This window comes from Scyliorhinus canicula, chromosome 17, assembly GCF_902713615.1.
Source record: "Scyliorhinus canicula chromosome 17, sScyCan1.1, whole genome shotgun sequence".
In the NCBI taxonomy this organism is placed as follows: domain Eukaryota; kingdom Metazoa; phylum Chordata; class Chondrichthyes; order Carcharhiniformes; family Scyliorhinidae; genus Scyliorhinus; species Scyliorhinus canicula.
Window position 1 is genome coordinate 122,530,337 of NC_052162.1, and position 22,312 is coordinate 122,552,648.

General features: G+C 44.5%; 1 protein-coding gene across 1 annotated transcript; it reads left to right on the forward strand.

The window, feature by feature from the left end:
• Positions 1 to 3,278: 3,278 nt before the first annotated feature.
• On the forward strand, positions 3,279 to 22,312 carry LOC119951579 (zinc finger protein 585B-like). The gene is made up of 5 exons (XM_038774765.1): positions 3,279 to 3,361; positions 6,697 to 7,788; positions 11,732 to 11,737; positions 15,343 to 15,762; positions 21,715 to 22,312. The coding sequence occupies exons 2-5, from the start codon at positions 7,034 to 7,036 to the stop codon at positions 22,310 to 22,312; spliced, it is 1,779 nt and encodes a 592-aa protein (XP_038630693.1). The 5' UTR covers positions 3,279 to 3,361; positions 6,697 to 7,033.

Consider the following 22,312-nt stretch of genomic DNA (forward strand, 5'->3'; position numbering starts at 1 on the left):
TTGTCACATTGGGTTAGTTTTGTTCAGGGTTAAGCTTATAGTATTGCCAAGGTGATATGTTTTATTGTAAAATGGGAAAAAGAGAAACTATTATCTGAACAGTGTGTAATAAAGACATTGTTACCGTGTTTATAATGTTCAAATATGTTGTAGCATGAAAGGATTCTGAAAACATGCTTACTTCAGAAGCTTTATTCCTTGGGGATGGGGGGGCATGTGATGACCCAGGTACTTTGGGAAATACCTTTAATAATTTAATAGTAAGATTAATAATAATTATTAGTATTGTTTTATTATTAATTTGGGAAATACTTTTTTGTGCAATGAACCCTTTAAAACCCAAAGTGAAACTGGAGATTCTTCTGAAGGAGAGGAACTGATTTCTTGGTTCTGAGGTCATCAGTTCCAAGAAATGACCATGTGACCTGAGGTTGCTCTGGGAACGTAAAGCTGAAGAAGCCAAGGCTGAATAGACAGATAATCGTATATTCAGTTACGCTTTCCGTCCCACTGAAGCAGGTTCGGTTGCTGGGGGTAAAGGACAGACACAGTTAATAAGGAAACCTGCAGTTCAAAACAGAGTTTGGAGCTTCCAACAGATCTGGGTGTTGAAGCAGTGCACTGAGAATACAGCAAGGAATGTGTTACGTCGCGTGTTACACAGTTGGAAAGGACAGCTTGCTGAAGGCTAGGAGAGCAGGGGGTTGTGGATCGGAAAACACCACTTGCTTCTATTTCACTTATGCGAAATCCAACCATACAGTTTAAAGAGGTCATAAAATTGAGTCTCTGGGGACATAAGAGCGTCACAACCCGAAAGAGAGCATTTACAGACGTGCACTTTGTTGGTGTTCACAATATTCACGAACCTTGTCTAGAATTTGGCTGTTGGTGGAAGTGACTCAAAAGGCCAAGTCCATTGGATGGGAAGTGAGGGATCCGACATTGCAGAGGGAGATTGGGAAGACTGAGATTGTCCATGGTGCAACATTTCCACAGGAAGTAATGTGAAGGCTCAGAACAATGTGGGATGTATCTTTGTTGTGCTGACTATTAAAGTACAATTTCTCTTGTTCTGTGAAATATCCAGTCCCTGTTAAGTCAGGTTTGTGTCGATTTTAGTTGGTTTGTCACAGTGAAAGTTTGAAAATGTGAAATTTTGTCCATTGGTTTTCTTTCCATTGGAGATTCCTTTCATTTAATAAGTTATCAATCTCTACAGAGATGGTAACAATAGACAGAGAGGCATTAGGGCAGTGGAGGAGGACATTCTACCTATCGGGTCCATGCTAACCCTGTGTAAATCATCCATTCAGCCCCATTCGCGCCTTCTATCCCCTGTAAGTTTATTGCCTTCAAGCCCCCATCCAATTTCCTTTTGATATCTGGGAAAGGTGGGAGGAACCAAAGGAAATCCAGTTTAATCTGGCACATCCGCAGTTTATTATTAAGACCTGGAAGATAATAAGGTGTTTAGTTAATAAACAAGTTGAACCTGGATCAGGCCAACAAAATGGGGACATTCAATGGGGTTGATGTGTATCTGAGATGCTGAATCTTTATGTAAACACGTTAAAATCTTTGAAATAGACAGACAGACAAACATTAGAACTGGTCCCAATCCCCATTAAAACACATTTACGGGAAGTTTAATAAGGGGGTCTCCTCTGCCACTCATTCAGCTCCTGGCTGATCCACACCTCAACTCCATGCTCCTGTCTTTGCTGCTCTTTGCACAGGGTTGGGTTGATGAGGGACGGAAGCTGGCGAGGTGAGACTGGGGGAGGGGAACCACAGCCAAATAAACACACAGGTGAACCGTGCAGGAGAGCATCCTGAAATGTAACAAGAATTCTGTTAGTTAGTGGCTAACTAGGCAATGTGCTGTGATGAGGTTTTAGAAATAGATCCTGGGCAGACTCGTTCACTGGAGCTCCACTGAATCTATCCAACAGCCAAAGTGACCTCTAACGTTGGAAAATATATGCTGCCCTCAAAGGATGCTGTGAAAATCCCCTAGTTGCCACACACCGGTGCCTGTTCAGGTACACTGAGGGAGAATTCGGAGTGTCCAATTCCGCTAACAGCACAACTTTCAGGACTTGTAAGAGGAAACTAGAGCACCCAGAGGAAACCTACGCAGACACAGGGAGAACGTGCAGACTCCTCATAGACAGTGACCCAAGCCGGGAATCAATCCTCGGTCCCTAGCAATGTGAAGCAAAAGTGCTAACCACTGTGTTACTGTGCTGCTTGGAGATGCGACACACTGCTGCCACTGCCAATGGTGGAGATGGTGAATGGGGTGCTGATCATGTGCCTACTTTGGCCTGTATAAAACAAACTCTCCGATTTGAATAAAACAGTCCGATAATTAAGCACTTTAAAGAATTGATTAAAACCTGATAAAGTTAAATAATCCAGTCCACTTGAAAAAAAAATCTGCTCTTCAAAGATATATTGGTACAAATTACATGAATTCTTTGTAGTTGAATTGAGTACCTTGACTCCTCACACGGACACCTGGCTGACAAGAGGCACTGATTGGACAATAGCTGGAAACAATGAGCTGAAATGTTTTTCTGGGAGTGAAACTGTTTCTCTTTAACCCGGAATCGACTATGTGAGAGTTAAAGGCAATACCAGGCTAAATGACATTGAATATACAGCACAGAACCAGCCCAACCAATCCATGCCAATGTTTATATTTCACTTGAGCCTCCTCTCATGCTTTCCCATCTGACTCAATCAGTGTATCCCTCTGTTCATTTCTCCACATTCCCACCACTCTGTGGGTAAGAAGCTTCTCCTGAATTCCTGATTAGATTATCTCACATTCATAGCTTCTAGTTTTTGTCTTACCATTACAAGTGAAAGCACTCTTCATGTGCATCAAACTCTTTCATAATTTACAGCCCTCCATTAGCTCCTAAGCCTTGTATTTTGATGAGAGCAGTGACCCGGCCTATGCATCGCCTCCTGATAGGTTTAACCTCTCACACTAAAAATCTAAAGACAAAAATGCCTGGTTCACACATTTGGAGACTGGTTTGAAGAGGGGTAATGGCGGCTGAATCAACCATAATGCCCCTCGCCGGAAAAACCACTATCCAACGGGCCGGGACTGCGCATGTCCAAAGGAAGCTATGCGCATGAGCAGTGGCGTTCATTCCTATTATTGTCAAAATGGCATCCATGATGACGTTACATCCGTTAACCATTTTGTCTGTCGGCCAGCAACCAATGGTAAGAGTCGGAAGACCGGAAGGACTCTGGTCCTCCAGCCAATCAGAGCGCGGACTTTGTGTTAACCACGTTTCAGCTTCAGACAGACTGAAAAATCCTGCTGTCTCCAACATCTGTGAGTAAAACACTTTCTTTTCTCCCCTTTTCCACTTCTTTTCTCATTCTCACCTTCAATTGGTCACTTGCAGCAAATGAAGGGAAAGGAAGTGAATCCAGGGAGGGTGCAGACTCTGGAAAGCTTGGCCCAGGGCTCTCTCTATCTTAAAGAAATTGACATCCTTTGCGCCCTCAGCTTGCCACATTTATTTGTCTGGCTAAAAGGATGCATAGAATTTACAGTGCAGAAGGAGAATAATTGGCCCATTGAGTCTGCACCAGCCCTTGGAAAGAGCACTCTACTTAAGCCCACCTCATCCCCCTAACCCAGTAATCTCACCTGAACTTTTTGGACACTGAGGGCAATTTATCATGGCCAATCCACCTAACTTGCACATCTTTGGACTGTAAGAGGAAACTGGAGGACAGTGAGAGCCTTTTTCCTCGGATGGTAATGTCTAGCACGAGGGGACATAGCTTTAAATTGAGGGGAAATACCTATAGGACAGATGTCAGAGGTAGGTTCTTTACTCAGAGAGTAGTATGGTCATTGGATAAACATATGGATGATAAGGGAATAGTGTAGATGGGCTTTAGGGTGGTTTCACAGGTCGGCGCAACATCAAGGACTGAAGGGCCTGTACTGCTCTGTAATGTTCTCTGGAGCACCCAGAGGAAACCCACACAGACACGGGGAGAACATGCTGACTCCGCACAGGCAGTGAACCAAACGGCAAATCGAACCTGGGACCCTGGAGCTGTGAAGCAACTGGGCTAACAACTGTGCTGCCTTGCTGCCCCTGATGGTCTCTTTTCTAGTGTTCACAATTAAAGGGCTGGTTTCCCCAGGAGATGGCTGACATGTAAGAGGACAGTAAATTAATTGAAATAAGTGTAATGTTATATTGTACAGATTAGATATATTATTGGTTCTGTAACAAAGTACATTTATTATTATTTCTAGTTGTGTAATATCGTACTGAAGAGCTTCATTTCCAGAAGAGAAAATGCTGGAAAATCTCAGCCAGTCTGGCAGCACCTGTGAGGAGAGAAAAGAGCTATTGTTTTTGAGTCCAGGTGACCCTTTGTCAAAGCTAAAAAGGATAGAAAGTGGGAGACATTTATACCATTGGGCGAGGGAAAGAAAGATCAGTCATAACTACAGAAACAAAGGAAAAAGAAGGGCAGCACAGTGGTTAGCATTGTGGTTTCATAGCGCAGGGTCCCGAGTTTAATTCCCGGCTTGGGTCACTGTGTGGAGTCTGCACGTTTTCCCCCGTGTCTGTGTGGCTTTTCTCCGGTTCCTTCCCAAAAGTCCCGAAAGATGTGCTGTTAGGTCATTTGGACATTCTGAATTCTCCCTCTGTGTACCCGAACACGTGCCGGAATGTGGCGACGAGGGGCTTTTCACAGTAACTTAATTGCAGTGTTAATGTAATTCTACCTGTGACAATAAAGATTATTTAAAAAATAAAGATTATAATGGCAGTCCCCAGAGAGAATAAAAACTGAGAAAGACTAAACAGCAGAGAAACTAAAATCAGAAGGTAAGCTGTGACAGATGTAGATGTGGGGGGAGGGGGGCATGGTTGGGAGAGAGGTAAAATGAGAAAAAGGAGGGAAGTGGGAAGCAAAGTAGACAAAGGGTAAAGAAAGGGGGGATAAGATAGGGGGAAAGAGTGAGGGGGAAATATATATATATGAAGAAAGACAAGAAAGAAATAACAGGTAATGGACAGTTCAAATGAAATGGAAAGAAAACAAAGAGGATGAGGTGGGGTAGAGCAAATCATCTGAAGTTGTTGAATCCGATATTGAGACCAGAAGGCTGGAGCATGCCTAACCGGAGGATGATATGCTGTTCCTCCCGTTTGCGTTGAGCGTCACTGGGACATTGCAATAAGCCAAGGGCAGGCATGGAAGCAGGGTCTTGTGTTAAAATGGCCAGCAGGGTGGCACAGTGGTTAATCTCTGCTGCCTCACGGCGCCAAGGTGCCAGGTTCAATCCCGGCTCTAAGTCAATGACCATGTGGAGTCTGCACATTTTCCCCGTGTCTGCTTGGCGTTGGCCCCTACAACCCAAAGTGCAGTGTAGGAGGATCGGCACGGTAAAATTGTCCCTTAATATGAAAAAATGAATTGGGTAATCCAAATTTATATAAATAAATAAATAAAATGGCAAGCAACGGGAAGGTCAGGGTCCTGAATGCGCTCAGGCCGAAGGTGCTCAGCAAAGCGACCATTGCCATCTAGAAGAACAATTCCCAGGTACCTGGGAACCCCACCGCCTGGAGGTTCCCTTCCAAGTCACTCACCAGACAGACTTGGAAATATATCGCCGTTCCTTCACTGTCGCTGGGGCAACATCCTGGAACTCCCTCGCTAACAGCACAGTGGGTGTGCAAGGAGACCACTTACCACCACTTTCTGAAGGGCAACTATGGATGGGCAACAAATACTGGCCTAACCAGCGACGCCCAGATCCAGTAAATTCATTTATTTAAAAAACATTTTAGAAGACCCAATTATTTTTTTCTAATTAAGGGGCAATTTAGCATGGCCAATTCCCCGGCCCTGCACATCGTTTTACATTGTGGGGGTGAGACCCATGCAGACACTGGGAGAATGTGCAGACTCCACACGGACAGTGACACGGGGCCAGGATCTTCAATGAATTTAAAGACTATGTAGTGAAGCTTTGGAATTCTCTACTCCAGAGGATTGTGCGGACTCAGTCATCAAGTATTTTCAAGACAGAGATTGACATGTTTCTGATGTGGAGATGCCGGCGTTGGACTGGGGTGAGCACAGTAAGAAGTCTTACAACACCAGGTTAAAGTCCAACAGGTTTGATTCAAACACGAGCTTTCGGAGCACAGCCTGAGGAAGGAGCTGCGCTCCGAAAGCTCGTGTTTGAATCAAACCTGTTGGACTTTAACCTGGTGTTGTAAGACTTCTTACTGGACATGTTTCTGGATATTGAAGACAGTGAGGGAGATGGGGGATAGTGTGGGAAAGTGGTGCTGAGGTAGATCGGCCACTGATCCCATTGAATGGTTAAGCAGGCTCGATGGGCTGAATGGCCAACTGCAGCTCCTGTTTGTTATGATCTCTGTGTCCAGGACATAAGCAGTGAGCAGAGATCTGTCAATCAGCCTGAATCAGCACCTTCAGTAGAATTGGGAGGGTGAATATTAGATACAGCAGAGTGAGAATGGAGGGAGAGTGTGTGGGATGGAAATTTACAGCTTTTGGGAATGAGAGAGGAAAGAATGTTGCTGGGAAACTGCAATTGTCTGTTCTGAATTTCTATCCTGGACTGACTGTCATGTCTTTTGTAAACTCCTTTTACAGGATGTTAAAAGGATGGGATTTACAGACAGAAATCTCAAACGTCACGTCTCGTTCTGACAGTCACTCGATTCATCGGCCATTATCTCGAAGGAGAAATGTTCGCCCAACCTGTTGGCTTCAATAGATTTTAAACATCAGTGTAACTGGAAAAGCACCGAGACACACACACCCGAGTGAGAGTGTTCCAGAGCACTGACTGTGGAAAGGGCTTTAACCAGTTACACAGCCTGAAAAAAAATCACCCCATTCACAGCGGGGAGAGACCGGACACGTGTTCTGTGTGTGGACGAGGCTTTAGCTGATTGCCGACCTGGAGAGACACGAGGAAACCCAAACTATGGAGAAACGATGGAAATGTGGGGACTGTGGGAAGGGATACAGAATCCCATCTCAGCTGGAAGTTCACCGACGCAGTCACACTGGGGAGAGGCCATTCACCTGCTCTCAGTGTGCGAAGGGATTCACTGAGTTATCCAGCCTGACGAAACACCAGCGAATTCACACTGGGGAGAGGCCGTTCACCTGCTCTCAGTGTGAGAAGGGATTCACTCAATTATCCAGCCTGAAGAAACACCAGCGAGTTCACACTGGGGAGAAACCGTTCACCTGCTCCCAGTGTGGGAAGGGATTCAGTGATTCCTTCAACCTGCGGATACACCAGCGAGTTCACACTGGGGAGAGGCCGTTCACCTGCTCTCAGTGTGGTAAGGGATTCACTTACTTATCCAGCCTGAAGGAACACCAGCGAGCTCACACTGGGGAGAGGCTGTTCACCTGCTCTCAGTGTGGTAAGGGATTCACTTACTTATCCAACCTGCAGAGACACCAGCGAGCTCACACTGGGGAGAAGCCATTCACCTGCTCTCAGTGTGGTAAGGGATTCACTGACTTATCCAACCTGCAGAGACACCAGCGAATTCATACTGGGGAGAAGCCATTTACCTGCTCTCAGTGTGGTAAGGGATTCACTTACTTATCCAACCTGCAGACACACCAGCGAGTTCACACTGGGGAGAGGCCGTTCACCTGCTCCCAGTGTGGGAAGGGATACTGTGTTCCCTCGTCCCTGCTGAAACACCAACAAATTCACAAGTGATCACCGTGATGGATTCTGCTGTTATTGTTTCTGCTTCAATTACATCCAGGACTGCATTTCGTTCTCTCTTCTCTTTCCGTCTCAGGGATTCTGAGACAGGAAAAGTGACGCAACCGTGGCAAACGAGAAATATTAAAAATTAATTAGATCAAAGGAAGAGGCTCATAAAGTCGCTGGTTTAGTTCACTCAGCTGAATCGCTGGCTTTGAAAGCAGACCAAGCGGGCCAGCAGCACGGTTCGATTCCCGTACCAGCCTCCCCGGACAGGCGCTGTAATGTGGCGACTCGGGGATTTTCACAGTAACTTCATTGAAGCCCACTCATGACAATAAGCGATTTTCATTTCATTTCAAGTGGCCCAAATAGTAGCAAGCCTGAGGATTGGGAACTTGTTTAGAATTCAGCAAAGGAGGACCAAGAAACTGATGAAGAGAAAATAGAATATGAGAGCAAACTAGCAAGAAACATAAAAACCGACTGGAAAAGCTCCTGTAGGAATGTGAAAGGGGAAAGATTAGCAAAGACCAATGTGGGTCCATTCCAGGCAGAGACAGGAGAGTTTATAATGGGGAATAAGGAAATGGCAGAGAAACTAAACAATGTGTGTCTGTCTTCACGGAGGAAGATACAGAAATTGTCCCCAAAACACTGGAGAACCAAGGGACCAGTGAGCACGAGGAACTGAAGGAGATTAGTATCAGTGAAAAAGTAGCACTGGAGAAATTAATGTGGTTCAAAGTTAATAAATTCCCAAAAGCTGATGCTCTACATCCCAGAGTGTTGAAAGAGGCGGCTGCAGAGATTGTGGATACATTGGTGATCATCTTTCAAAATTTTATAGATTCTGGAATGGTTCCTGCAGATTGGCAGGTGGTCAATGTAACCCCACTATTTAAGGAGGGAGAGAGAAAACAGGGAACCACAGACCCATTAGCCTGACATCAGTAGGAGGGAAAATGCTACAATCTATTATAAAGGATGTGATAACATACAGATTAGGAACAGGAGTAGGCCACTCGGCCCCTCGAGCCTGATCCACCATTCAATAAGTTCACAGCTGATCTGATTGTACCTCAACTCCACACTCCCGCTGACCCCCCCCGATAACCTTTCACCTTCTTGGCAAGAATTTATCCAGCTCTGCCTTTTGAGGAAGAGAGTTCGAAAGACTCGCGACCCTCTCATTGAATAAGTTCTCCTTTGTCTTAAATGGACAACTTATTACTTTTAAAGTGACTCCAATTTTAGATTCTCCCACAAGAGGAAACATCCTTTCCACATCCACCCTGTCAAGGCCCCTCAGGATCTTATACAGTTCAATCAATTCATCTCAGCTCTATCGGACACAAGCCCAGTCTGTCCAATCATTCCTCATAAGACCAGCCTCCAATTGAAAATGAAAAATGAAAATCGCTTATTGTCACGAGTAGGCTTCAATGAAGTTACTGTGAAAAGCCCCAATTCCAGGTATGAGTCCAGTAAACCTTCTCTGAACTGCTTCCAACACATTGACATCATTCCTTAAATGAGAGCAATACTGTACACAGTGCTCCAGATGTGGTCTCACCAATGTCCTGTATAACTGAAGCATAACCTCCCTACTTTTGTATTCAATTCCCCCACAATAAACAATAACATTCTATTAGCTTTCCTAATTACTTGCTGTACCTGTATACTCGCCTTTTGTGATTAATGCTCTTGGACACCCAGATCCCTCTGAATCTCAGAGCTCTGTAATCTCTCACCATTTAGATAATAAGCTTTTTTATTCTTCCTGCCAAAATGGACAATGTCACATTTTGCCACATAATACTAGATTTTACAGATCTTTTCCCCACTCACTTAACCTATCTATATCCCTTTGTAACCTCATTATGTCCTCTTCACAATTTACTTTCCTACCTATCTTTGTATCATTGGAACATAGGAGCAGGAGTTGGCCATTCAGCCCATCGAGCCTGCCCCACCATTCAATACGATCATGGCTGATCATCCACTTCATTGCCTTTCCCCCACACTGTCCCCATATCCCTTTGTGTTATTGGTATTTAGAAATCTGTCAGTCTCTGCTTTAAACACACTCAGTGACTGAGCTCCCACAGCCCTCTGGGGTAGAGAATTCCAAAGATTCACAACTTGTAGATTTCTATTGATCAAATGATTGCCCTGTTCTATCCCCGTATCCCTGTCGATTTATTTCCCTCAAAAGCCCATCCAATTTCCTTTTGGAAACGTTCCATCAACTCCGCTTCTACCCCCTGGTCGGAAGTGGATTTCAGGTATTTCCCAAATACAGCCAAACTCTGGTTCAAGTCTAAGATTTTCTTCAAATGTAAACGAGAATCAAAGGGCAAAGAAGGAGGCCATTAAGCCCACCATTCCCATGCTAGCTCTTTGAATGAACAATCTAATTGGTCCCATCATCCTGCAAGTTTATTTTCCTGCAGAATCTGTCCAGTTCCCTTTTGAAAGTTACAGTAGAATTTACTTCCTGCATCTTTGTCAGGCAGTGAATCCCAAATCACAACAAGTCATTCTGTTTTAAACCAAATACTTTCATGAGATACTGTGTTTGGATTTTCACAGAGTATTTGAAATGCAGTGAAAGGCATGGTTGTTACATAAAATCAAGTCTCAGTCTTCATGAGTGATCTTGGTGAGTGGACCGAGTGTTATATATCCAAGTTTGGAAACTAGTTCTAAAAATAAATTACATTTATTTGAGCGGCACAATGGCATAGCAGTTAGCACTGTTGCCTCACAGCACCGGGGACCCATATTCAATTCTGGCCTTGGTCACTGTCTGTGTGGGGTTTGTCCGTTCTCCCGTGTCTGTGTGGGTTTCCACTGAGTGCCCTGGTTTCCTCCCACAGTCCTAAGATGTATGGGTTAGGAGGATTTGTCCTGATAAATTGCCCCTCAGTGTCCAGGGATGTGCAGGTTAGGTTATGGGGTTACGGGTGAGTGGATATGGGTAGAGTGCTCTTTTGAAGGGCCGATGCTGACTCGATGGGCTGAATGGCCTTCTGCACTCAAGGGATTCTATATCTATTTCTTTAACACCTTTCCTGACCACACAATCTCCTAAAGCTTTTTACAGCCTTTGAAATACTTTTGAAGTGTAGTCACTGTTGTAATGTCGGAAATTCTGGGTCTGCCTCATTAATAATATTTCTTTAGAAAAATCAATCACTCGCCATCTTCACTGTTATAAGTAACAAGGTTAAGGAAGCCATGTTAAACTCTGAAATGTCGGAAATTCTGGGTATGTCTCATTAATAATATTTCTTTAGAAAAATCAATCACTCGTCATCTTCTCTGTTATAAGTAACAAGGTTAAGGAAGCCATGTTAAACTCTGAAACGTGACTGGACCTGTATTTTAAAAATTCATTCTGTATAAACCAAACTGCTTCTAGAAACTGCTGAAAGAGGTGAAATTGTTTAAAGTAACAAATTGTTCCAGAATTTTGTAAAGCTGCAGGGTATCATCCTGCCAAAGTCTGGCTCAAGTCTAAGACTCATTGTTCAATCCAATCAAAGTCAGTAAGAAAGAAAGTGATTGTCTTCCATAAAACAATCTTTTTCAACCAGTGGATATTGTATTAACCAAATATATTAATTAAAGATTACTGTATTAATTAGCTGCCAGTCAGTAACAGATGGCTGAATAAATAATGAGCCTTAATTGTGACAATTAAATAATCAATAATGAATCAGTAGTTACAGTAAGAGACAGAGTTTAGTTTGCTGTAAAAATGTAAAAGCTTAATTGCTGTGTCTGTAAAGAATGCAATGAGGATAAATGTACTGGCAAGAGAGACCTTCAAACTCTGATTAGCCTCAACATTTGAAACTGTATGAATAAGGGATTCTGCAGAATCAGATAAAGGGATAATATGAAACAGTTCTATTGTATTCCTGTCTGAGATAATGAGAGAAGGTGGTGTCAGTAATTGGGGATCCAATTAAATTAATCCAGTGACCAAATTGACCAATGGTCATGTTACAACAGGCCCAACTCTGACGGGAGGTAATGGTCACTTTGGGGATAAAAGTAGAGGTTCTGAAGGTCTTCCTTGCTGGCCAAGTACTGAAGATTCCCGAGGCCGAGTTCCAAGGAAATTACAGTCAAAGAAGGAGCCAGACTCCCGAGGCTGAATTCCACAAGAATTACTGTCAAAGAAGGAGCCAGAGAGGGTTACGCTGCTACAGACTGATCACCCACATGAAGTTGCAAAAGTCAATGTCTTAAAGTTTCTTTGAATAAACTTTTAAGATAATGCTGTCTTTGTCTTAATTGCCTTGTCTGAACCAAAGTGAATTTATTAAATGGTAAGTTGGGGGCGGCTAAAATCAACAAAGTTCCAGAAAACAAGATCAGAAAACATAAATCTTCAATTTAAAAATTTGCATTTCTATAACGCCTTTCACAACCACAGGACGTCCCAAAGTGCTTTTCAACCATTGAAGTACCTTTGAAGTGTAGTCACTGTTAAATGTAGGAAAAACAGCAGCCAATTTACACACAGCAAGATCCCACACACAGCAATGTGATAATGAGCAGATGATCTGTTTTTAGTCTTGTTGATTGAGGAATAAATATTGACCAGGACACCAAGGATAACTCCCCTGCTCTTCTTCAAAATAGTGGCTGTGGGAACTTTTACACCCACCTGAGAGGGGCAGACAGGGCCTCAGTTTAACATCTTATTTGAAAGAAGGCTGTTCTGACAGTGCAGCATTCCCTCAGTGCTGGGACCAGGAATGGTGGACATGATTCTTGTTCTCAGGTCCCTGGACTGGGATTTGAATCCACAATCTTCTGACTCAGAGGTGAGAGAGCTGCCCACTAAGCCACGGCTGACACTATCGACAATGCAAAGTTAGAACGGGAAAGTTACCCGTTAAAACTCCCACCCTTTGTCTTCCTTCTCACCCACTTTCCCGAAAGTACATCAAGGTAACATGAAAAGGGGTGGCACGGTAACAATAGAAACCCCAGTATAAATAACATGGATTTGGCAACATTGACAAATGTTGAAGTCTCGGTTTGGAGCCACAAGTTTTGGCTTCCCATTTGAGCCTCGGGCACCTTTCTGTCTCTGTTGCTCGTGTCAATGACAGCCAGGAGACAGAACTGAGGCTGAATTTAGCTCAGAATAACGGGGCCTGTGTCCCCAGTTGGGAAACTGCCATGGGCATCGCACTAATAGAGAGACAGGAAGGTGCTGGAGGACTGACTGGGAAATGGGTCTCCAGCCAATTGTTATATTGGTCACTCAGAGCTAAAGAGAAACCCGTCTCTTTAAATACATTTACAGGGAAGAGGCTGCAATGAAATCTGTCCCTTTAAACCTGCACAAAAGCAGGAGGCTCAGATTCACAGGTTGCAGGAGGAGACCATTTGGCCCATTGTGTCCCTGCTATCTCTTTGAGAGGACTCTCCCATTCATCCAACTGCTCTGCTCTTTCCCCACATCCCTGCAAATTCTTCCCTTTCATCTATTTACCAATTGGAAAGATACAATTTTAGCTGTTTTCAGGCAGATCAGAACAACTCGCTGTGTCAAAAAATAAAAGAAAATCTCATCTCCCCCTCTGGCTCCTTTGCCAATTACCTCAGAGGGACTCACTTTCTGTTAAAGAGCCAGTCAACCCCTCACACCCACTTTCCCTAAAGTACATCAATGTAACATGAAAAGGGGGTGACACGGTGGCACAGTGGTTAGCGCTGCTGCCTCATGGCGCTGAGGGCCCGGGTTCAATCACGGCCCTGGGTCACTGCCCGTGTGGAGTTTGCACACTCTCCCCGTGTCTGCATGGGTCTCGCCCCCACAACCCAAAGATGTACAGAGTAGGTGAACTGGCCAGGCCAAATTGCCCCTTAATTGGAAAAAGAATTGGGTACTCTTAAAAAAATAATAATTTTAATCAATCATGAAAAGTCCAGAAAAATCTAATAATTTTACTGATAAAGTTTTATTGATGAAACAGAAGATGGTTTTAAAAAAACAGAAAATAACTTGCTAATCAAAGACAACCAGAGTAAAAGGATGTTCACAATGTTCTGGACACAAATGGTTTCTCTGCTGCTCCTCTGTGCCCTGTTTCCGTGCGTCCCCGCTTTGGACATGGGGAAACTGAGCACCGGTGTCTCCCCTCCTGGGCACCGATTGGTTGCGGGTCATTTCCCATTCACTCCTCCATCACCTTCCTGTCTCTATTGGGATGCACATGCCAGTTTCCCAACTGGGGCACAGACCCTCAGCTCCATCGCCTGGCTGTCACTGACACGAGCAACAGAGAGACAGGGCTGAGATAGGAAGCCGCAACTTGTGTCTTAAACATCTGTTAGGATCTCTGTAAAAATCAGTCACATCTCCAAAGAATTTCAAATTCCCAGTGAAAGAATCATCACAGGATTTCATATTTTTAAACAAAAATAAACTTCAAAGCATATATAAAACAATAAAAAATTAAAAACCAGCACTGTGAACTTCACACTGTAGTTTATAAAAATTCCTGCTGTAACCTCAGTTTCACAGAATTCCCTTTAATTCTCCTCAGTATTCCAGCTATTCCCCAAGCTCCAAGATTTGATGGGGATCCATCCATTAGCTTTCGGCTATCTATCCTTCAAGACCTCAAAATTATTGACTCCTCAGTCCAAGTGTGAGCTTCACTGCCTTCCTCCTGAGGGATTTAAACATTAGAAACACCCCTGGATCCTCATGACCCTCTAGGTTCCTGCTCCCACAGCTGGTACACAGCTCCTGCTCCCGCAGCTGGTTCCCAGTTCCTGCTCCCGCAGCTGGTTCACAGCTCCTGCTCCCGCAGCTGGTTCACAGTTCCTGCTCCCACAGCTGGTTCCCAGCTCCTGCTCCCACAGCTGGTTCACAGCTCCTGCTCCCACAGCCGGTTCCCAGCTCCTGCTCCCACAGCCGGTTCACAGCTCCTGCTCCCACAGCTGGTTCACAGCTCCTGCTCCCGCAGCTGGTTCCCAGCTCCTGCTCCCACAGCTGGTTCCCAGCTCCTGCTCCCACAGCTGGTTCACAGCTCCTGCTCCCTCAGTCGGTTCACCGCTCCTGCTCCCACAGTCGGTTCACCACTCCTGCTCCCACAGCCGGTTCCCAGCTCCTGCTCCCGCAGCCGGTTCACGGCTGCTGCTCCCACAGCCGGTTCACGGCTCCTGCTCCCAGTGACCCGGGGCCAGGATCGAACCCGGGTCCTCAGTGCAGTGGGCAGCAGTGCTAACCACTGCGCCACCGGTGCAGCCCACTTTAAAAATCAGTATCACTGGAACAGCTTCAATACCCACACACCCGAGTGAGAGTTTTCCAGTGCAGTGACTGTCGAAGGATCTTTATCCAACTGCACTTCCAAAAGGTGTCACATCATTCACAGCGAGAACCCTTACACGTGTTCTTCAACTGATTGTGAAACCTAGAGAGACACAAGGACAGAGGGCAACATGGAGAAACCATGGACATGTGGGGACTGTGGGAAGGGATTCAGACACCCATCTCAGCTGGAAATTCATCGACACAGTCACACTGGGGATAGGCCGTTCATCTGCTCTGAGTGTGAGAAGGGATTCAGGAATTCATCCAACTTAGCATCACACAAGCTAGTTCACTCCGGAGAGAAACCATTCAGCTGCCCTGAGTGTCAGAAAGGATTCAGATCCTCATCTAAACTGGCGATTCACCAACGTATTCACACTGGGGAGAAGCCGTTCACCTGCGCTGAATGTAAGACGAGATTCACTCAGTTATCAAACCTGCAGACACACCAGCGAGTTCACACCGGGGCGAGGCCATTCACCTGCTTGACGTGTGGGAAGCGATTCAGTGATTCATCTGCCCTGTTGACACACCAGCGAGTTCACACCGGGAAGAGACCATTCACCTGCTCTGTGTGTGGGAAGGGTTTCACTCAGTCATCTAACCTGCTGAGACACCAGCGAGTTCACAAGTGATGACAGGGGTTGGATTCTGCTGTTATTGCTGCTGCTAATCACTTGACTGGCTGGATTTGCGACTTTGCTTCCAGTGGGCTGATGCTTTTTGAGCCTCGGCAGGAGCATTTCCACCGAAATGATCCACAAAAGCTGATGAAGGACATTTATTTCACCCTAGATAGTAAATAGTGTTTTTCCCCCACTACTGGTAGATATAAAATAAATACGTTTATCTCTGTTCCATTGAATCTACAGCACAGGGCCAGGCCAGTCGGCTCAATTGGTCTCTGTCAGTGTTGATGCTCCACATGAGCTTCCACCCACCCCTCTTAATCTCCACCATCAGCATATCCTTCTATTCCTTTCTCCCTCATGTATGTATTTAGCTTCCCCTTCAATGTATTGATGCTTTTCACCTCAACCACTCGCTGTGGGAGTGAGTTCCACATTCTCACCACTCGCTGGGTAAAGAGGTTTCTCATGAAATTGCTATTAGATTATTGAACCGCTTCATCATCTTAAAGACTTCCATCAGGTCACCCTTCAGTCTAGGGCGGCACAGTGGCGCAGTGGTTAGCACTGCTGCCTCACGACACTGAGGACCCGGGTTCGATCCCAGCTCCGGGTCACTGTCCATGTGCCGTGTGGAGCTTGCACATTCTCCCCATGTTTGCATAGTTCTCACACCCTCACAACCCAAAGATGTGCAGGGTAGGTGAATTGGCCACGTTAAATTGCTCCTTAATTGGAAAAACAATTGGATACTCTAAATTTAAGAAAGATAATTAATTGTTTGAAATATATGTTGAAAAAGATTACCCCTCAATCTTTTTTCTGGAGAAAAGCAGCCCCAGCCTTTCCTGAGGGTGAAATGCTCTCAGTTCTGGTATTGTTCTTGTGAATCTTCGTTGCATCTTCTCCAGTTCCTCTATTTCCTTTTTCTAAATGGAGATGACAAATGTTGACAGTGCTCCCAGTGTAGTCTAACCCTGGCTCGAAACAAGTTGAACATAACCCCCCTGCTTTTCAATTCTATCCCTCCAGAATGGAACCCTATATCTGGGCCCCACACTTTAGGAAATATGTGAAGTTCTCAGAGAGGGTGCCAAGGAGATTTACGCGAATGGCACCAGGGATGAGGGAGTTGTGAGTTGGGGAGACTGGAGCAGCTGAAATTTCTCTCTTTAGATCCTAGTCATTACGGCAGGCAAGGAGGCAAACCAGCTCATTGAATCCATGAGTAAAACTTTAAATGTGTTCCCCCTTTCATTTGTCTACCATCAGCTAATGGGAACAGCTTTTCTTTAACCACCATATCTAAACCTGTTGCAATCACATCCACCTCTATCAAACCTCCCCTCAACCTCCTTTGTTCCAATGTGAACAACCCCAACTTCTCCAGCCGAACCTCATGGTTAAAATCCCTCATCCCTGGAACCATTCTGGTAAATCTCCTCTCCACCCTCTCGAGGAGCCTCACATCCTCCCTAAAGTGTGGTGACCCAGAACTGGACTCAATACTCTAGTTGAGGCCTAACCAGAGCTTTAGAAAGGTTCAACATAACTTCCCTGCTTTTGTTCTCAATCCCTCTCTTTCTGAAGTCCAAGATCCCATTTTCTCCAAACAGGAATGTCAGAACCTTTTCTGCTGGAACATAAAAAGCATTTGAATGACATTCTTAAAGTTGCTGAAGAAGATTTTGACCAATGAAGGAAGGAGTTGTTGACACAGAAAGAAGCCATTTTGAATTTGCTGTCTCCAAAAGAGAATCCAAAATGTTGGAGTCTGGGAAATGAACTGAAAAATGAAGTTCCGCCTACAACTGAGCCAGAAGAAGAGAGTTTAAATGTGGGATTGACCGGGACATTCCCTTGGGATTGAAACAATGGGGAAACTACAAACAGTGAAGAAAATAAACTTCAAATGGTGAACTCTGAACAGATTGTTTTCAAAACTGAATTTGAAAACTCACGTCTGAACAGCAATGAGGACTCTCCTCTCACAGAAGGAACTTTGGACGATAATTGTTGGAGGAAGAAAACTTTCAGAAACACAGCAAGCAGTAATGTTTTCCATCTTCAGTGGACTGTGATTACTGGACATGGAATTCAGCAGTGTGCTGATAGCAAGATAGACTTGTGAATGTGAAGGGGACAATAGAGGGATTATTCTGTTTATTGCAGGTTATCAGATATTTAAACACAAGGAAACATAGGAACAGGAGTTGGCCATTCAGCCCTTTGAGCCTGCTCCGCCATTCAATAAGTTCATGGCTGTTGCTAAGATATGCAGAAGGTTGTAAGTTGTAATATTCTAAATAGGATATTATGAGGGTGATACATTTTCATTTCTTCCTGGGGAAGATGTTGTGAAGATCTAGTTTCATAATTCATGTTTAAGAAATATAACTTTTAGTTTGGGAATTGGATTTTTCAAATTTAAGATAAGTGGAAAACCTGGGTTGAGAATCTGACAGAAACACCCTCAGGTGTTCGCAATCACAAAGTGTGGCCTATGTTGACTTAAGAAGTCAACGCTGGAAGGGTAAGATCTGTAAAAGGGCAGCTGGGCTCTTTTAGCTGGAGACCTGGAGACATCGGGTCTGACAATTACTGTCCTGTCTTTGTTACAGAGGTGAATTCTTCATGCAGACCTCAGGGTTGAAAGGTTTGGTTTTTGAAGCTGAACGTTGATTAATTTAAACATCTGTTGGGCATCCCAAAGAGTCTGTGTTACCATGGGGACAAGTAATTCAGGGTGATTCCTTGGTTGGAATTCTGGATGTTTCCCACAAAAAGCAGGCAATCTGCAGTTCGCTTGGAAGTAGTCAGCTGTGGGACCAGGACCTGTGAGACCAGAAGTCAAGAGGGCCGTGAGGAACCAGGGGTGTTGCAAATGTTTAAGACTTTTAGTAAGAAGGTAGTGAAGCCCACTCTTGGACTGAGGGGGTCCACAGTTTTAAGGGATTAAAGGAAAGTTGGAGGGTTGTTCATCCGAAAGCTAATGGAAGGATCCCCATAAAATCTTGGCTAGTAGGGGCACGATGGGAATTCCAGATATTATCGACATCACTGTATATATTGCAGACATCATTTATTTATCTGCGATCACATAATCTCACCTCACAAAAGGAGGTAGTTTGGCCCATCGTGCCTCTGCTGGCTCTTTGAAAGAGCTACTTAATTAGTTCCACTATCCTGCAAACTAGTCCCCTTCCAGTATTTATTCAACTCCCTTGGTGGAATCTGTTTCCACCAGCCTTTCAGACAGTGCATTCCGGATCACAACACCTCACTGTGTAAAGATTCATCTTCCTCATTTCCCCTCTGGCTTTTAAGTCAATCACCTTAAATCTGTGTCCTCTGGTTAACAACCCTTTTGACAATGGAAACAGTTTCTCTTCATTTATTTGATGTAAACCATTCATGATCTTGTCCAAATTCAGATAAAAGAAAGGTCCTGAACAGTCCCATTGTTCTGCCCATGGAACAATTTACATAAATGCTTAAATTCAATAAAATTAACCCAGTGACAGCAATGAGCAATTGTCTGCTGAAAACAGGTCTGATTCAAGATTGGGTAATGCTCATTCATGTGTTAAAAGTGGGTTTCCAGAACTGTCTTCAGCTAAGTTGGATTCTAGTCGTGGAGATACTGAGTGTCCCTGGGGCAATTTTAGGAAATGACTGTTGGTTCAGGAATCGGAGGAAGATTCACAGGTCCACATTGAATGGTCGCCCAATCAGGAGATGGAAATCACTTGTGTCTTTCATCAGCAGACTATCTTTAAAAAATAAATACGGATAAATATTTACTATTTCAGAGTCCTGTCTGCCTTTCTTTCAAATTGAAGCATTTTAGAGGGTCAATTTGGAACTGAGTAACTGGCACCTGTAACCAAATTAAACTGAGCCTAAATATTAATTATATACCCCTTAAAATCTGACAGAGGAACTCTGGAAAGTGCAAGAAAGATTTACAAGGATGATACCAGAACTGAGTTACAGGATGTATTGAACAGGCTGGGGATATTTTCTCTGGGAAAGAGAAGATTGAAGACTGACCTGATAGTGATTTTAATGGCTGTGATGGGGCCAACATCAAGTCGAGACTGATTACAGGACAGAAATTCCAAACTGACAGTTCTAGTTGTCACAGAAAATACTGTCCCCCACACACTCCCTTCTCCCTATTGATTTTAATACTAATTAATCACACTATTCTTCTCCTGCTTTTACCCCAGTTCTCATCCCCTGAAGGTGCTGATGATCGGGTTCAGTTTCACTCCCACCTATTTCCCTCCCCAATATGTCACCCACACGGGGCTCCGGATGAGTAATGGCGGCTGTACCTCCCACAATCCCTCACGCTCAGGAAACCGCTCAATCCACCGCTCAGGCGTCTCGGGATGCGCATGTCCAAGGAAGATGGAAGCTGCGCATGTGCGGAATTCCTCCCCCCCCCCCCCCCCCCCCCACGACAATCTGGCAGACATGTTGACCAATGGGACACTTGGAGGACCGGAAGGACTCTGGTCCTCCAGCCAGAGTGCGGCCTTTCTTGAGAATGAAGATTGAGTCAAAGACTAAAACGTCCTCTTGTCTCCAACATCTGTGAGTAAAACACTTTATTTTCTCCCCCTTTCCATTTCTTTTCTCATTCTCACCTTCGATTGGTCACTAGCAGGAACTGAAGGGAAAGAAAGTGAATCCAGGGATGGTGCAGACTCTGGAAGCTTGGCCCAGGTCTCTCTCTCTTTCTCTTAAAGACATTGACATCCTTTGCTCCCTCAGTTTGACACATTTATTTGTCTGGCTAAAAGGATGGTCTCTTTCCTAATGTTCACTATTAAAAGGCTGCTTTTCCGAGGAGGAGGGTGACATTAAATTAATATCACAGAGAAATATCCAATGATATATTATGCAGATTAGATATATTATTTATGGTTCTGTAATGAAGTACATTTATTATTTCTAGTTGTGTAACATTGTATTGTCGCTACGTTATATATTTCCAGACACACAATCATTGAGTCACAGAAGGAATCCATTCTGTAACTGACAGGGCAAATGTTTGAGATTTTGTGAAACCTATTTTTGTTGTATCAGCTATTTAAAGTCAAATTTATCCCATCTATTCAAATATTGGTCTTGCCAGTAATGCCTATATCTTAAGAAGGATAAATACATTCAGAGTGTTGTGGATGTTCAGTCACTGAGTCTGTTCAAGACAGAGAATGGAGGAATTTTGGATATTTTGGGAATGAACGGACTTGGGGAGAGCACAGGGATGTGAAGGCAGAAGATCAACCATTATCAGATTAAGTGGCAGAATAGTCTTGAGGGGCTGAGTGGCCTCCTGCTGTTCCAGTTTCCTAGTTTCTCATATTCTAATGTTATCAGAATTATCAGGAGTTAACAATGGGGACAGAAGGAATGGGGGAAGTAAGGGTGCATGGGGAGGATTACAGTCAATAGGGGGAACAACTGAATCAAATATAAAATGGTCTGTTCTGAATTTCTGTCCTTTACTGACGTGATGACTTTTGGAAACACCTTTTACAGGATGTTCAAAGAGGACGATTTGCAGACAGAAACCTCAAACCAAATGTCAAGATATGGCAGTCACTCGATTAATCAGGATCCGGATCTCAAGGGTGAATTTTTGTCTCTTTTGTCGGCTTCAAGATATTTAAAGTTTCAGTGTGACTGGAAAAGCACTGAGACACACACACCTGAGTGAGAGTGTTCCAGAGCGCTGACTGTGGAAAGAGCCAGCTATCCAGTTTGAAAAAAATCACAACATTCCCAGCAGGGAGAGATTGCATCTTTGTTCACTTCAATTGATCGTTGAACCTGGAGATAAACAAGGGCACCCACACCATGGAGAAACCATGGACATGTGGGGACTGTGGGAAGGGATTTTGTACCCCATCTGCACTGGAAACTCATCGACGTGGTCACACCGGAGAGAGGCCGTTTACTTGCTCTGTTTGTGGGAAGGGATTCACTCAGTTATCTCACCTGCAGACTCATCAGCGAATTCACACTGGAGAGAAGCCATTCGCCTGCTCAGAGTGTGGAAAAGGGTTCACTAATTCATCCAACCTATTGGCGCACCAGAGAGTTCACACCAGGGAAAGGCCATTCATCTGCTCTGAATGTGGGAAAGGATTCAGTGATTCATCCACCCTGCTAACACACCAGCGAGTTCACACTGGGGAGAGACCGTTCACCTGTCCAGAGTGTAGGAAGAGATTCACTCAGTTATCCAATCTGCGGAAGCACCGACAGGTTCACACTGGGGAGAGGCCGTTCACCTGCTCCGAGTGTGGAAAGGGATTCATTCAGTTATCCAACCTGCTAACACACAAGAGAATTCACACTGGAGAGCGGCCATTCTGCTGCTCTGGGTGTGGGAAGGGATTCAGTGATCTATCCAACCTACTGGCACATCAGCGAGTTCATACCGGGGAGAGGTCATTCATCTGTTCTGAGTGTGGGAAGGGATTCACTCACTTATCAAGTCTGCTAAGACACCAGCGAGTTCACAAGTGA

What these genes read in the sequence shown, in the direction of transcription:
- LOC119951579 (XM_038774765.1), top strand. Translation starts at nt 7,034, where the DNA reads ATGGAGAAACGATGGAAATGTGGGGACTGTGGGAAGGGATACAGAATC. An exon ending in CTGCTGAGACACCAGCGAGT is followed by an intron (nt 15,763 to 21,714) that starts TCACAAGTGATG and finishes TCATCGACGTGG; the next exon opens with TCACACCGGAGAGAGGCCGT.